At 50.2% G+C, this 15912-nt stretch overlaps 1 protein-coding gene across 2 annotated transcripts in view; it reads right to left on the bottom strand.

Moving 5' to 3' along the window:
- Positions 1 to 1835: 1835 nt before the first annotated feature.
- The window catches only part of LOC121062952 (mothers against decapentaplegic homolog 7-like), a 28480-nt gene continuing 14403 nt past the window's right edge, over positions 1836 to 15912 (bottom strand). For both annotated transcript variants that reach the window (XM_040543256.1, XM_040543257.1), the window contains exon 5: positions 1836 to 3620. In XM_040543256.1, coding sequence (XP_040399190.1) covers positions 3082 to 3620 — 539 coding nt within the window. In that variant the 3' untranslated portion in view covers positions 1836 to 3081. The remainder of the gene's footprint in view (positions 3621 to 15912) is intronic.

The following is a 15912-nucleotide window of genomic DNA, read 5'->3' as shown; positions in this document are numbered from 1 at the left end:
AGCAACATGTCTCCAGCCAAAGCCAGAGGCAGCCTCATAGGACAAGGGGTAACATGGAGTGTGCAGATAATTTCCTGGCCCCGGCAGACCCTTGCTGCTCCTGGTGAGCAGTGCCAAACCCACCAGTGCTGCACCTATGGGGATATCTCCACAGGCAGCCTCTGGGCTCTGCTGGGTCATTTTATCCCTTTGCATTACGTATTTTGGAAAGCTGCTGTGAGGTGTGCTCATTTAGGGGTACAGTCCTTCCATTCTCCTTTGCACCGCTCCCAGGAGGAGCTACAGTTTGTATCCTCTATTTCTCACAAGTGGAAGTCCTGAGAAACAGTGAGGTTAAACGATCTGGTGATCACTCACTGCCTGATGAGCAAGGACAAGAACAAAAATCTCCAGGCTTCTGGGCTTTAACCTCCAGGATATGCTGAACCTCACACAATGAAATAAAAACATCAGCAAAACAGCCCTTAAATGCAGAGTCCTGTGGTGTGCCCACATGGCTTGGTGCTACCTTGAACCAGGGACAAACCAGGGACAAAACCATCATCTCAGCTCTTCTGGGTGAAGGCCCATGTCCAGCTGCCAGCACAGCAGGGAGACTTGCGGGGGGGGGGGGAAGTAAGAAGGAGAAGTAACCTTTGGTTACTCCAGAGTAAAAGCCAACTGACTGTAGGCCTAACGTGGCCCTCGACCCGATGGCTCCTGGGCTTGGAGGAATCCTTCCAGAGCAAGGTCCCTGCACAGCCCTGCTCCTGCTGGTAAGTGCTACAAAAGGAGGAGTTGAGTTAGTTTTGCAATAAAGTTGTCTGCTTTATCCATCATCTGCAGGGCCTTTGGTGCTGTGTTCTCTGGGTGGGTGTCAAGGTCATCTCAGGAGCACTGTTCCTTGAGCCTCCAACATAAACCATCCATGCTAGTTCGACTGCTGGCCCATGGAGATGTGAGGTGGTTATTAAATATTTCAAGGCTGCTGGCAAAGAATGGAAAGGAAAGGAGCCAAACTAGTGTAGCTGAAGTTGCCCTGATGTCTGCCCTCTCTATTCAGTGCACATCAAGCAGAACAGGGCAGGTACATCCACCATACCCTCAGCTTTTGGTGCTGACTCCCACTTGAAGCTGAGAGGCTGGAAATTGAAACTCACATGCAAATCTCACATGTGATGAAAAGCCATTTTGAAGCTGGTTTGTGCGCTCAGTGGAATGAATCCAACTGAAGGCACAGTCCATTCAGAGCAGACCAGATATTGTATCTCAGTAAATCCCTTTGGGCAAGGCACGTCTCCACTGAACAGAAAGGCGTAGTGTCGAGTAAACCTGGTCCAGATGCTCGCAAAGCCTCATCTACTGCTAGGGCCATCAGCCACATGAAGGGCAGAAGAGGCTGGAAGTCACATTCAAGCCCACGGTAAATCTCCAAAGCCTCCGGACTCCAGGACGCTGGTGGTTTTCACTCCAGAAAGGTTTCCTTCCAGAAGAGGCAGGAGCTGAACCAGCTGTAGGGCCCATCTCCCTGGCTGAGGGCACGTGCACTGCTGTGGTGTCGGATGGGAGCTGGCACGGGAGTTTGCTCAAGCCAGAGTTATATGAAACAGGAATAACCGACAAAAACAAGCCCATCAGGTTTTGTCCAGCAAGGGCCAGGTGGGTACCCTGCACGAGACCCGCGCAGAGCAGCATCCCTCCTGCCTGCCTCCTCCCCGCCACTAAGAAAGCCACTCTGCACAGCCTCGGTCAAGTGTATGTTTTTATTTTTCAATGGAACATAAACTCCTTTAGAAAAAACATTCATCTGGATGATAACACCCATAGAAAAAAACACCAATCTTGTGGGGTTTTTGTTTTTGTTTTTTTTTAATTTGGCATTTGTTATTTGCATTTATATTAAAGCAAAGTGCATCTTTCTTATTTTTCTCATTTATACACATTGCACAATACATAAATAATGATGCTTATAAAATGTCTTTATATTTACAAGTAATAATATATTTATATATAACATAAAATACATTTTTTTCTTTAATAAATCTCAGGGTTTTTTTAAGGAGTCCTTTTTTGTGTGTTTTATTTCCAAAGCACTACAATGCTAAAGTTCCAATGAGAATGCTCTCTTGTTCATTTAGACCTTTATATTTAGAAAAATAGCTTATGTTAAGGTCTAAACATGCTCATTGAGCTAAGAACAGTGTAAAAGTATCATACTTGTGTATGAATTCAAGAAGAAATGAAAGCACAACTGCATTTCCAGATACGATGGTACCGGGATAACCTGATCTAAGCAGGTTATAACAGACCAACTATCATGAACACTTTTTTTCTTTTTTTCCCCATTTGTTTTTCTTTTGTTGTTGTTGTTGTTTGTTTGCTTCGCTTCTTTTTTTAAGCTTATGCTTCTGTCATGTCATATCTCAGCTCAAATTGTAAAACACGGGCCATGCATGGTTTCTTCACGGTTGTTTTCTCCCCTTGCATCAATCCATGACAATAAAAAAAGCAGTGGAAGGATGGGCAGACTTCCCCCAACACCCACGTTCTTGTGGTGGACAAGATGAACACAGGGACGAGACACCAGCCCAACAACGACAACAAAAAATCGACAAGGGTGGGTAAAGACTTGGCTGGGAAGGTTTTGCACCATCGTTTGGTTGCGGCTAGGTGGGGTAAGCACCGCTGGGGAAGGGGTCTCAGCTGGGTGTCACCGCCACTGGGGACGGCCGGAGGCAAGGGGAAGGTGGTGTGTGAAAAATAGGGGTCTCCTGTCGTGTTATCCAAGAGAAGGAGCCATAACAAATAGCAAGTGGCTTCCCGATCCTCGATCGCATAGGATAATCCTTTCAGAGGTGGGAAACAATTATTGTATGCGATCCGCCCCCACCCCCCGCACCCTTCTCTTGCCCTTCTGAATTATTGGTCATTCACACTTTAAAAATATATATATATTTATCAAAATACCAAGGCAAAAATCTTTCCATAAGCTATTTCTCAAAACAGGAAAACAAAACAAAAAGTTTGCATGAAAAGCAAGCACTCAGAAGGAAATAATAGCAGCAAAGTAGTATAAATGTCATGAGTCCACTCTGTCTCGAGTCATCGGTTATTAAAAATAACCTCCAACCAGCACGGGCAACTGCTGATAAACTGTCTCGTGTAGCACTGGCCCCAGCCTTTTACAAAGCTGATCTGAACAGTAAATCCGGTCCATGGTTGCTGCATGAACTCATGGTCATTCGGCCTCTGCAAACTGTACGCCTTCTCGTAGTCAAAAGCCTTGATGGAAAAACCTGGAAACACTTTGTGCACCAGCAACGTCCTGGAGTCGGGGTTGTCCAGTGTGGCCGACTTGATGAAGATGGGGTAACTGCTGCGGTTGTACACCCACACGCCATCCACTTCCTTAGTGAGCTGGATGCCATACCCGATCTTGCTGCGGACCTTCTGCACCAGCTGGCTTTTGTTGTCCGAGTTGAGCTGTCCGAGGCAGAAACCATTCCCCTGAGGTAGATCATAGAAGATATCCAGGGAGGGCTCTTGGACAGAGTACAGCCGACCCACGCGCGTTTTCTCTTCCCAGTATGCCACCACGCACCAGTGTGACTGATCCCCCAGCTCCTGAAGAACTTGGGAATCTAAAGGAGGTGAGAAAAAAGGAAGAAGAGGAGAAATTGAGTGCCGCAGGGGTAATATGACCCAAAAGTGATGCAATGCCATGAGGTTGCTTGCCTGCTCTCACTTTCATGATGCTCTCCATGCGTGCACCAGCACTCCTAGCAGAGCCACCGCTTCCGAAAGCAATGTGTGACAGCCACAGTTAAGCCCGTTTACACTCACCCACTTTTGGGTGTTTGCTGTGATGCTTCAGCACCTGGTTCTGGTGGGAGACAAGGGCCCAAAGCACCAGCTCCCCCTCCTCAAAAGCAGCTCGAGGCACCAGCAGCACCCGCAGCGCCTCCGTCCCTCGCCCAAACCCTAGGTGGGATTGCCAGGGCCGAGCAGCACCCTTCCTGCTTCGGCCAGCTGCGTCCGGCAGGACCAGGTGCCCTAAAAACCTTTATTTGCACCCAACAGACACACTTGGAAGGTCACCCCAGTGAAACAGGGGGCCCAGGGCTAGGCTGCCCCACTTGGGGGGGGCTCTTTCAGGCGATGGACGCCCAGGCCGGGCCCTCAGCAGAAGGCAGCCTGCAGGAAGCGCAGGCAGACAGTGGCTTGCAGTGGCAGGGTGGAGACCGGAAGCCTTGCGTTTGTTGACAAAAACGGTCACAAAAACCCACAAGAGCAGCCCCGAAGTTAGTTCCCTTAACCCGTTTTTTCAACTCCTTCTTCTCTGCCTAACCCTGTGCGAGCAGCGAGGGTACAGCACGGGAGGGAGAGGAGGAAAATGGGGTGGGGGGGCTGAGAAATGTGAAAAACCCCTTTCCCTGACGGAGTATCTGTACCAGCCCAGTGCAATTCCTCCCAGCCTTCGCAGGCATATTAAGACCTGGGAACTATTAATCTCTATAATTGTATTTTAAAAAATAATAATAATACAAAAATCCAGCCCGGACTGTGGGTTGGTGAGCAGGGGGCAGCACCCAGAGGCCTCCCCAGCCAAGCACTGTGAGGCACCACAGTGCCGACTCAGCCCCCCGCCTTATTTTCTGTATTTTTCTGTACTTTTTTGCTATTAATAAACCTGCTTCCCCAGCACAGGCATTTTCCTCTGGCCTCCTGTTTAAAGCACAGCACTGTGCTCTTAAAAAAAAAAAAATACCTCCAGCCGCACACTTTTAATTTCCTCATTTCTGTGCCAGCAAGGAAAATATTTCTGCAGTTGCTGGAGGCAGTTATTAAAACTGGGCCTGAGCGCACCCAGCCAGCAGCAGGAGGGTCACTCGGCCACCAGCCCCCAGAGCCAGCAGGGCCAGGGGTCCATGGGAGGACAGCTTCACAGAGCATCACGCCACAGGGTCGAGGTGTGCCACCATTTGTCCATCCACCTCCCCTTGCCAGTGCCTCCCAGGACTTTTGTTTCCTCTAACTCAATCCTGCTGAAACCTGGCACCACTGGGGAAAGGGGACGAGCAAGGGAATGGGTGGCCCGGCTTGGGTTACCTCGGCCCTAAGTGAACGGGGTGCCAGCACCCCTCTTCCCTCCGCTGACAGAGGATGCCCCAAGAGGGTGTTTATCAAGAAACACCCCTGGGACTGCGTTTCCCATAGAAAAAAAAAGCACAACTTGGGGGTAATGCAAGCTGCCCGGGTGTCCCGCTGTGTTGCGCCCCCCCCCCCGCCTTGCCGCACCCTCCCTGCCAGCGGGAGTTTTGCCCAAGTAAAGAAACGAGCTTGGTTGATGGCAGAAAAAAAGTTAATTGTTAAAAAAGTGGCTGGCCCTGAGCCCTGGTCCTGGAGGCAAGCTGGGGGCAGCCACAGGAGCCTCCCCCCAGAGAAGCATCAGGCATCGTGCTGCTCGGGCGGGGGGGGCAAAACTGCCGTTTGCGTACATGCGCAGAGAAAGGAGTGGATTTGTGTTTTTTTTCTAAAGATGGTTTAACTAGCTGTTTGTTTAAAGAGCTAGTGAAAGTAAAGCTAGGTTGTAAAAAAAAAAAAAAAAAAAAAGCACAACCCAAGCAACCAACCCACCTAATCAGAGCCTGCCGTCAATGCCTAGAGCCTGCAGGTCTTTTTGCTTTACAGCAGTTGGAATTTTGCAGCAACAGCCATTGAACCCTGCTGAAATTCCTGTAAGTTTTGATTTATTTTCTTTAACATTAAAGCATCCCTTTGGGGGGGGGGGTGGCAAAAAAAGCTTTTTTCACCTCATGTTTGTGCTTGCATTAGTGAAGACCACTTAACAAGTAGCTCATTGCAACTTACAAAGAGTTATTTAATTGCCAGTATGTTAAAAAAAACGCAAAAAGAAAAAGAAAACTGCCTTGGCTATGAATGAACAGACCTTTATGGAGGGCTGGAAGTTCATGAATGAATCCCACTAGGGTTTTCAATGACATGGAGTGACCAGACCTCAAGGACAAGTCTTAGGTAATCCGTGATTTTTTAAACAAGCCAGTGCCAGCGCACAGTATAAATATGCCAGAGCATCTTCTGTTTGCAAGATTTGGTTGTTGACTGGATGTCTAGTCAAAAAGCCATTAGAATATATGGGTTGAGCCTGGATAAACAGGGTCAGGCCTCCCTGCCAGCCTGGTGAGCCAGCCACCACCAAAGCCGCTTTTCACGATTGTTGGGACCCCGGCGGAGCTCCCCCACTCCCCCCATTTTGGCATCAGCAGGGAGTATGGGTGGGAAAAGCCAGTGGCATTGCCTGGGCAGCGGAGGCAGGAGAAGAAGTTGCAGGAGAGAAGGAAAAAGTGACGCAGGCACGCTTCCAGCGGACATGGAAATTTTTTCCCCAAAAGGCTCCACTTTATGGCAATGCCCACAGGCTGGGCTAGGCACAGAAATGAGGCAAAATGCTCCAAAAAGTCCCAAAACGTCCTGTCAGGGTCATCTCATGGTCCCGTGCCACCTCCCGCAGAAAGCCCTGCTGCAAACTTGCACAAATCCCCAGATCCTGGGAAATTTGGGGGCCACATCTCCCGCAGCATGTCCTCATGGGCCACCTGCTACCATTGCCAGCGTGCCGTGCACCGGCTGAACCAGGGCCACTGCGTGGGTCAGTACATAAACGGCTGAGAAATGCTTTGGGATTCTAACTTTGAGTTAAAAGCATTGTTTTTATGAGCTCCTCAGAGCAAACACATCCATTTCTAAATGCCTGGAAAAGTCCCAGCAAGCTGTGAGCGCTCCCATATCCCAGCAATGATAATGCTTAATGCTAGAAACATGCGCACCATTATTTTCTTATTAAGCACCCCTCCATTTGCTGCTATCGTTAGTTTATTATTATTTCTATGGTTTGCAAGGCAGCCTGCCTAGTGGCCCCATCAGGATCAAGGGCCCCCCAGTGCATTGTGCAAACTTATTGTAAAGAAAAAATAACTGAAAAGAAAGCTAGCCTCTGCCCGCAGGAATTTGGAGAATTAGTCATATTGATCACTCATAGTCACGTCTACAGAGAACCACTGGCTGAAGCAGAGCACGTTTCTGCATGGAGGGGTGAAATCAAGGCAACAGTGTGGCACCCCAGACTTTTGGGGGCAACATTTCTCAGCAGTTTGGTGCCGATGTCTTTGAAGAAGATTTTGTTGACTCAGCACCACATTCCCACGGAAAACCACATTTTTTTCTCATTTATTCTACCAAGCCAGATGACACCCTCTAAACTTTCCAGAAGGGCCATCCTGACTTCTACCAGCCCATCCCAGGGGAAGGAAGCATTGCTCCACGAAGGCATCACCCCAGCTCCTTTCCAACATGCAAACCAGTTCGACAGACTGTGAGGTTTCCCACCGCCTGCCTTGACACTCGCAGTTGTCAAGTCCTGCCTAAAACTGCTCAATGAAAGGCCAGAGCCAGGGTTTCTCTTGCTTTGGCACCATGGAGGAAAGTGGGTGAGGGAGACTGACTCCACAGAGGGACCTGAGTGCCCCAGGAAGAGCCCTGTGCTTGGTTTTTGCGAGATGCAGCAGAAGACTCACACCTCACATCACAGCTGCGCTGGAAGCAGCAAGGAATTTGTGAAGCAGCTTTGCTCCTCGACACATCAACAGCTTCGGGATGATGAAACCGTGTCACCTGCAGCTGTACTTTTTCTTTCAGAGTTCTGTCAGTTTTATGAGGGGACCAGGAAGAAAAAGTTCTTTTTCATTCAGGAACTGAGCCATTTCAGCTAATTTCAGGAGAGGTTTCTGTCTGATTTTTTTTTAAAGGCCATTTTGTATTGAAAAAAAATACACTGAACATAATTTTTGGTTTAAAAATGTGCATCGGCCCTCTCCATCCCTCCTGTTCATCACTAGATGTTTTCATGTTTTCCAGTTCATCTATCCAGCCCTTAATACCCTCTGAGTTGGTATTAGGAGTGCTAGAAGCCGTTGCAAAAGCCGAGCCCTGCAGAAGACAGAGACCAAGCACTCGCTGCTGCTCACAGCATTTGCCTGGCAGTGGAGGAGAAGAAAGAGCGGGTCCCCCTTTCTCTCTCCTCCAAAAGTTGTGTACTTCTTCCAGGCTCTGCCCAGAGGCAGCAACACTGCGGCCAGCAAAGCCTCTCGCGGGTTTTCAGATCTCAGCCTTGTCCTGGTGCCAAGTTCATAAACATCAGGGGGGAGGTGTGAAGGGGATCTTTTGTTTTGCTTTGTTTTGTTTTGACATAGCTAAAGGTTTTCCTGTAATCAACCGACTTCTAAGGAAAACAGCAAGTTGAGCACACACTGCGCTATCTTACCCACCCGGACTACTCCCATTTGATCCAGTCAGGAGCTATCTAGATCGTCACTGGAATCTGTGACAGGAACAGCTCTTAGCTGAAAATGGGAATACAACAGCGCTCCTGATTAGATTTTTAAATGCCTGTAATTGGATCTTTTATCAGTGATATTAGGACTACAAGTAAATTAAATTATCTGACTGCAGAAGTGTTTTAACCACAGAGATTTACATGTCTTGATTCTTTTTAACAGCAGCTTCGCCCTGCAGGGTCTCCTGGTGCTCTTCCTAAGCTTCCCACCATCACATGTCCTCCCCTCCTTCATTCCTCTGGGAGGCCTGGGCTGGGATTTCCCACCCAACCTCGCCATGCCATCACCTCCCCTGGCAAGGCCATGAAGGGCTCCTCTTTTGGGTACCCTCGCCAAGCCACTCGCGGTGGTGACCCTGCATCCATGACTGACAACCCAGCGTGAATAGGCAGAGGCGGTGGATAAATTAAAGTCCACATGCACCGAGCGCTGAAGGGCCAAGGCTGAGACCGAGTTCAGCGCATCTCGCGCCGTAATCTCTCTTGGCTGACCTTAAGTGGCTTTTGCGAGCGCGGGGCAGAGCCGTGCCCCCCATCTTTTTCTGCTCACTGAGATGGAGACGGAGAAAAGGCGGCCACTGCCTGCAAGATCTCTTCCCACACACCCAAAAGCAGGCAGTAAATCCTGCGTAAAAGGTGCAAGGCTTTCATGGTTCACATACAAATTCACTGCGTGCAGCACCACGAGCTGGATGCAAATGTACTTGCCACAACTGATTATAGCCTCCCCTTTTACGAGCAAATACACTTTAAAAAATGCCAGGAGTGGTTCATGTTGGCTCTGCACAGGTTTTTGCATGCTCCTCTGTGTTTTCTTGAGAGTCTCCCAGACCAGCTCGGGGCACTGCAGTTGCAATTTTGCCCCTCATGTCACTGTAAGTACCTTTTTGCAGGATCTCAGGAAAAACACGTGACTGAACTATTATTCAAGAAGGGACCAGGAACTGCATCAAGGTGAGGAGAACAGTGAGCATGATGTGCAACCACAGAGCTAATCAAAGCGAAGACAAACAGGCATGAAACAGGGAAATGTCACCTCCCTTCTAATCTCTTGGGTAATTCACAGGGTCCTTGGGTGGGGGAACAAACAAACAAACAAAAAAAAACAAGTCCAGAAAAAACCTTCAAAGCCAGATTTCCGGGTATGCCTTGCAAAAGCAAAGAAAAATCCAAATTAAAGGGCGTACCCTGCTGTAGAAAAGGGTCTTTGTGCCTTTACTGGAGCTTGTGGGCAGCCTGCAGACACCACCCATGGGAATGTTTGCCCCAAACCTTTTATATCTCACTGCACACCAGGGCGAGACAGTTCCGGCTTCCTCGCTCCCCTGCTTTTGATGGCTCGGATGATTTCTGAAAGGCTAATTTAGGGGATCGTCAAGTGCTCAACTCCTGTTGTTTGCAGAGAAAATAACCCCAGGGATGTGCCCCCTGCCAGCACGAGAGCCTCCAAAGACAGTCGGTCACGTCAACACTTGCTTAGGGAGCCCTTAATCTGTGGATTATTGACATGATAGACCATAACATCTCTTTAGGAGCCATTACAGCCCATCCTGTCAGTAGGTACTTACAGAGTCCTTAATCTGCGGATCGACAGGCTAGACCTTAATTTTGTGTCTATGTCTAATTAGGCAGTTTCTTATTACTCAACCTATACAGTAACCATGCTGGCCAAAGAGCCTTAAAATTATTTCTTTAATTCATTAGCAAGTTGCCCACCCAATCACTTAGATGTCTCCTTGCTCCTCAAAATAAGTCAACCTTGAGTAAAAATTGATGTCCTGAGTTTTCCCCAAAAACTTTACTTTGGCACCAACAGCAACACGAAATCTCCCTGCCTGGAAAATGAAAATCTCTATTCTCTTGGTGAAACCCCAACTTTCTATTCCATCACAAGCCATCTTCACTGCCTGGGGAAGGGTGGAAAGCCTTTGCACTCCGTTCGTCCATTTTTCTAAGGGCTGGTGTCTAGAAGCCGAGTCACTGTGAACAGATTTGAAGTCTTTTGAGTCTGATGGGGATGCAGGGGATAAAATTTGGCAGAAGCCACCATGGGAAGGAGTCCGGGATTGTAATGGTGTTTGATGTTTGTAACCAGGGCTTTGGTTCAGACCCGTTTAGCAGTGACTGATGTGGCTCTCCCCTGCATTAATGGGAGTGCTCTGCTCAGTCCAGGCATCCTCTGGGGACCCGAGCAGGAATTCCCATCACCTCCAGCAGGGCTGCAAAACCCCCTTGTGAAATCAGCACCAAAATGAGGTGGGGTTGGATGGCGAGAAGAGGAGATAGCAGGTCCCCGAGGACATCCCCTACGGTTTCCAGCCCAGCATGGTGGCACCTTGGGCCAGCCTTCTCCTGGGGTGCCCAACCTGGCACCCAGCCCCAAACCGTGGGGCTTAATTCATGGATGGGGCACAAGAGCAAACTGAGGAAGGGTTTGCTACAAAGCCCCGAGGGTGGGCAGCGGTGTGGCAGAAGGAAGGCAGGGCTGGGAGGGCAGCCGAGGCGTGAGGAGTACAGCGTGATTCGCAGCCAGGTGCGGACACGCATGGGACAGTGGGGAGCGGGGACAGGAAAGAAAGAACCGAAGTGAAACTGCTGGGTTCATGGAGTTCACCAAACCAGAAATTTGATTCACAAACATCTTATTAGTCATTGCTACTGTCTAGTTACGGTGATTAATCAATTACCACGGCTAAAAATTACCCAAGAAGAGAAGAACCTTTATTGTGCCCACTTTCTTTAAAAGCCAGCAAGGCTGCAGCCACCCGTCTGAGTCTGCTGCAGCTGCAAGGGGGAAAAAAAATACACATGCACACACCAAAAATGCCTGTCAGCCTGTCTCCAGCGGTTAGAGAGGAGCCAGCTGACTCCAGTTTCCTCTGTACCAGGCTTTGGGCCTCATCAGCCATGCAAATTATAGAGTACCGTGCTGTCTGAAGGCCGAATTTCAGCTCAGCTCAGAGAAAAGCCTTAGAGGAAGGGTGGGGATGAAGAAGCCAGCCAAATCCATTCATAATATTTACAGTAAATGGGCCTCTTTGCTGTTGTTTAGTATACAGTCAGTCTAATTATTTTTGAAGCTTTAATTTAAAGAACCTTCTTTATCTGCCTCTCTTTCTGCACCCCTCAAAGGTGTGGGAAACTTTTCCCTTTTTTCAGAAAGCGGCAGAATGGGAATCCCTCCCCCTGCGCCTCACCAAGCCCTGCCCGTGATGGGGTGGGAAGAAGGAGGCCTTCCAGGGGGACAGGGGAGACCCCTCCCGGGGTGGGGGGAAATATCCTGGGGGATTTTAAGACCAAAAGGAAAAGAGAAATCCTGCCCAACGTGCGGGAGCCGGGTGGGCTGTGCGCTGTGGTTAAGCACGAGGTCGCAGATGCTGCATGCGGAGCCCCCCAAGTCCTAATGCAAACCCCTCCCAGACCCCTTTTTTACCACACATCCCCACTGCTCTCCTCCCAGGTGGCAGGGACACTTCCCTGGAGGAGCAGCTTGCTCCTGGATGCTCCCACAGCCCCTGCCCTCGCTCCCACGTGTCCCTGCACCCTGTCTGCGTGCATTTCATACAAGTCTGTGTGATCCCATTTTAAGGACAATCAGGGAGGTTTCAGGAGATTTCAGAGGCTCCTCCTGAACACACAGGAAACCCCAGCAAGCCTTAGCGGTGCCATGCACCCGCCAAGTGACTCAGGGCTGGTCCCGGCCCCAGATGGCGGTGGTGATGAACAAACGCCTCCCTGCCTGGCTTTCAGCAGGGCACACCCCTTCTCCACCTCAGCTCACCCCAGAGCTGAACCAGAAACCTGAGAAGGAGGAACCAGCACACAAAGGGCTCCCGAGTTACAACCACGCAAAGCAGACCCGAGGCTGAGCTTGCCAAAATCCCCTCTCCGGTGACAGCAACCTGCCCATCACCCTCTCAGCGTGGGGATAAATCACCACCACTGCCACCAAAGCCATCAGAGGCCACCAGGTCCCGCAAGCTGCGGGGTCACGGCCCTCCTGAACACAGCCCTCAGAGCTCAGTTTTGGGAGATGAAGACCTTGAAAGGCTTTTGCAATTCAAAATAAAAGCACAGCTCAACCAATAAGACGGTCGCTGCCATCTGGTCCCGGTGATGCCCCAGCAAGCAGGGATGCAGCCCCCAGGAAAGCCACGGCTCTCCACGTTTTATTCTCCCCACTGACAACATGTAGCTATGTGGGTTACATGTTAAAGGGCTTGTAAAGGCCTTAATAAAAACTGATGCATACTAAGCTAGTATTTCCAAACTGATACCTAATACCCAGAAGTGTGCTACGATTTTTTCCTAAGTGCATTCTGCGCACACACACACACGGGGCATCACTGCCGCTCTCATTTCCATAATGAAAAAAAATCCTCTCCTTGCAACACACTGACCTGTAATTCTCCCCAAAGCTATTACAAGACCAAAAACAGACATTTCCCTAAAAAAAAAAAAAAAGACCACCACCCATCCTGTGCAGAGCTCTTTCCTGGAGGGCAGGGAAAGGCTTCTCGCAGGGATGTAAAACATGGAAAAGCACGGCTGGAACAAAAGTCCTTTTCATGCCCAATGTGCCCCCCACGGCCCCACTCCATAACAATTATGAAAACTGTTTAGCTGGGATGGCATTTGGAGCATTTACTGCATTCCTGCCAATAAATTCCATTCCCGGATCTGATGGAAAACGCGCCCCCTTCTTCCCTCCCTTCCCCTCCCTGCCTTCATTCCTTCTGTCTTTCTTTACAACCTAATACCCTGTCGACTCGGGGCCAGGGCCTACTTAGGGGGAAAAAAAACACCCAGCGCCAGACTGGAGACAGCATGCAGACTGAAAAAGTTAATCATTACTTCTGTCTGCCTTCATAATCTAATCACGCCTATTCCTAAGAGCATGCAGCAAAGCCTACTCGCGCGCAGGCATGCCGGGGCTGGATCGCCGTGGACAAGACAAACGGACGGCACAGTCCCCCCTGGCCGGTGCCCCCCAGGCAGGGCGCAAGCCAAGCGCCCAAGGGCCGGCAAAGGGCACTTGGATGGAGTTCACAAGAGAGGAGCTGCCCCGTCACGCACACACCCCTCCCCTCGCCTCTCGCTTTGCTCTGGATTAATAATGCTGAGCAGTTATAGAGAATATTACGTTCATTAAGTAATTAACCCTCACGGCGCTCCGGCGGAGCTGGCACCCCCATTTCGCAGACGGAGCGCCAGGGCCATCGGAGGTTTCGGCGCTTTGCCCCGAGCTATAAAGCAAGCAACACCCAGGTGAAAAGCTCCAAAAAGCTGCTTGCTCCTGGAGGAGGTGGCTTCTTCCAGCAGCATGGTGGCACAGGGGACACTTGAGGCAGCATCCTCACCAGCCCAGGAGAAGCCCTGCTTTGCTGCCACGCATCGGTGCATCTCCCCCAGCCCAAAATGCTTGCTTTCTGCCCCCAAAATCACCTTGCTGCGCCGTCCCAGGTGACACCAGCCTGGTGACACCCGCGACACATTTTCCACGCTCGCTCTGCGGGGCTGTGACAGAGAACAGAAAAACCACAGGCCTCTCCGTGCTGAGATTTATGAGTTTGTTCCTTATAATGAGCTAAAAAGTCTCAGCCTGGCTTCCAAAGAAAATGAATTCATCAGTTCAAACACAGTGATGCAACTTCAGGCTCCCGACTCCTTTTTCAAATAAAACTGCTGTTTCTCGATTCCCGTGCTGCCACTCGCAGCACGGCTTTATGGGGTTATTTACCCACTTGGCCTGGGGAGGCGCGGGGTGCCCTAACCCAGCCGCGGGGCTCCCAGTGGCTGTACCAGGCGGCCGAGCTGCACCCCACCTCGCCCCCCACTTTCTCAGTGCCCCGCAGCGGGGCTGCCTTTTTCTTTTCTCCTGCAGGCCCTGTTGCAGATAGCTGCGGCACCTCCCTGCACTGCCAACCTCACGGCAGACATCAAAGCGCGGGTGGCCTGGGCAGGAGCTCCCCCTCGGTGGCAGAGCCCGGGAATTTTTAGTATCTCTAAGCCAGAGCCATCGGTTTCATCAGCACGAGTCACCAGGGCCGGAGCCAACTCCACTGGTTGTAAAAGCAGAGGATGTTTGAACTTTCACCACCTCCCCGGTACCTGGGTTTCTCAGCCGTAAATCAGCCCGTTTTGGAGGTTAAGGAGCACCTGAGCAGGAGGGGACAGCAGGGATGGGCGTGGTGGCGGCACTGCCGGGGTGTGGGGCAGCTCTGCCCCATGGAGCCACGCCGCCGCAACGCTCGCCGCTGCGAGCCAGTGCTTATTTAATCAGCATTGGCAGCTCTACAAACAAAATCTATTCAAAAAGAAAATTACCATTCATAGACTCCTGCTCGCTTATTATGTACACATATATGTACATATTTGCAACAATACTCCGAAGGCTTAGCAGCTGGAGCGCTCCTGAGCGAGTAGCTTAATGCAGAAATCTGCCTGCCCACCTGCCCGATAGGAAGGAAAAGCCCTGGAAAGCCATGTGGGCATGCTGGGGGCCAGTGATTTACACTAGAAAGTGAGGGAGAGGCAACTGAGCCTTCAGTCGCCAAAACCCAGCACCTGCTCTGTCCTCGAGGATGAAGAAGGGCACGGGCATGATGGTGGCTGTGGGCATGCACAGTGGCAAGCAGAAACCAGGAGAGGAGACTGAAGAGGAATGGGGGGAAATGGGCAAGAAATGAGCCACGGTCAGTCTCTGCGCACCACTGGGGACAGGAGCCCCAAGGGAGGGAGCCGCGCTCCAGCCCTGCACCCGGGGACACCTCCAGCATCCTGCAAACCCCCCGGGGCTTTGGCAGCCCTGAAAGAGCCCGGGGCATGGCAGGAGCCAGGGAACAGGGATGGGAGCTGGAGCTGCGACACTTTTTGTGTAATGAGGTTAAAAGGGTAGAGAAGGGCTGAGCCAGCCCTTACAGAGCTGCTCTTTTTTTTTTTTTTTTCAAGCTAAAACCAGGATAATGACACTGGGTGGGGAACAATTTTGAGGGCTGAGCAGCCAAATCAAAATTAGTCTCCAAGCCAAAAGCTTCCTAGGCCTCACAGTTTGGGGAAGGAAGCTGAGAAAAGTCATGAAAAGATTCTTCAGTAAGTCAAGAAGCACGGCCGAGCGTAACGTTCAGGCAAAGGTGACCCTGCTGTTAAAATATTTTTCAGCATAATAAAAATAAAATAAAGCACTCGAACTGCCTCCCTCTGAAAGGTGGACCCCACAAGATTGGGGGGGGTTCTCCTTTTCTCTCCTTTTCTTCTCTTTCTCCTCCTCCCCCGGCACTTTCTTCCCCTTCACTAAACTACATTTTCTTGTATCTCTTTTTTTTTTCTTTTTTTCTTGGCTCTTTCCTCATAAAAGACTGATGTAATTTCCTGTCTTGTCCCAATGTTTCCTGTTAACAGGGTGAAAGTTATCACCACAGATTTAAAAGGCTACCTAAAAAAGGGTTAAAAAAATAAAAATAAAAGCAACAGGAGAGAATGGCTGGCCATGAGCAATGCATCCTGGGGCACACCTCGTC

Source organism: Cygnus olor, assembly GCF_009769625.2.
Source record: "Cygnus olor isolate bCygOlo1 chromosome W unlocalized genomic scaffold, bCygOlo1.pri.v2 SUPER_W3, whole genome shotgun sequence".
NCBI lineage: Eukaryota > Metazoa > Chordata > Aves > Anseriformes > Anatidae > Cygnus > Cygnus olor.
This window is presented reverse-complemented; position numbering and strand designations above follow the sequence as displayed.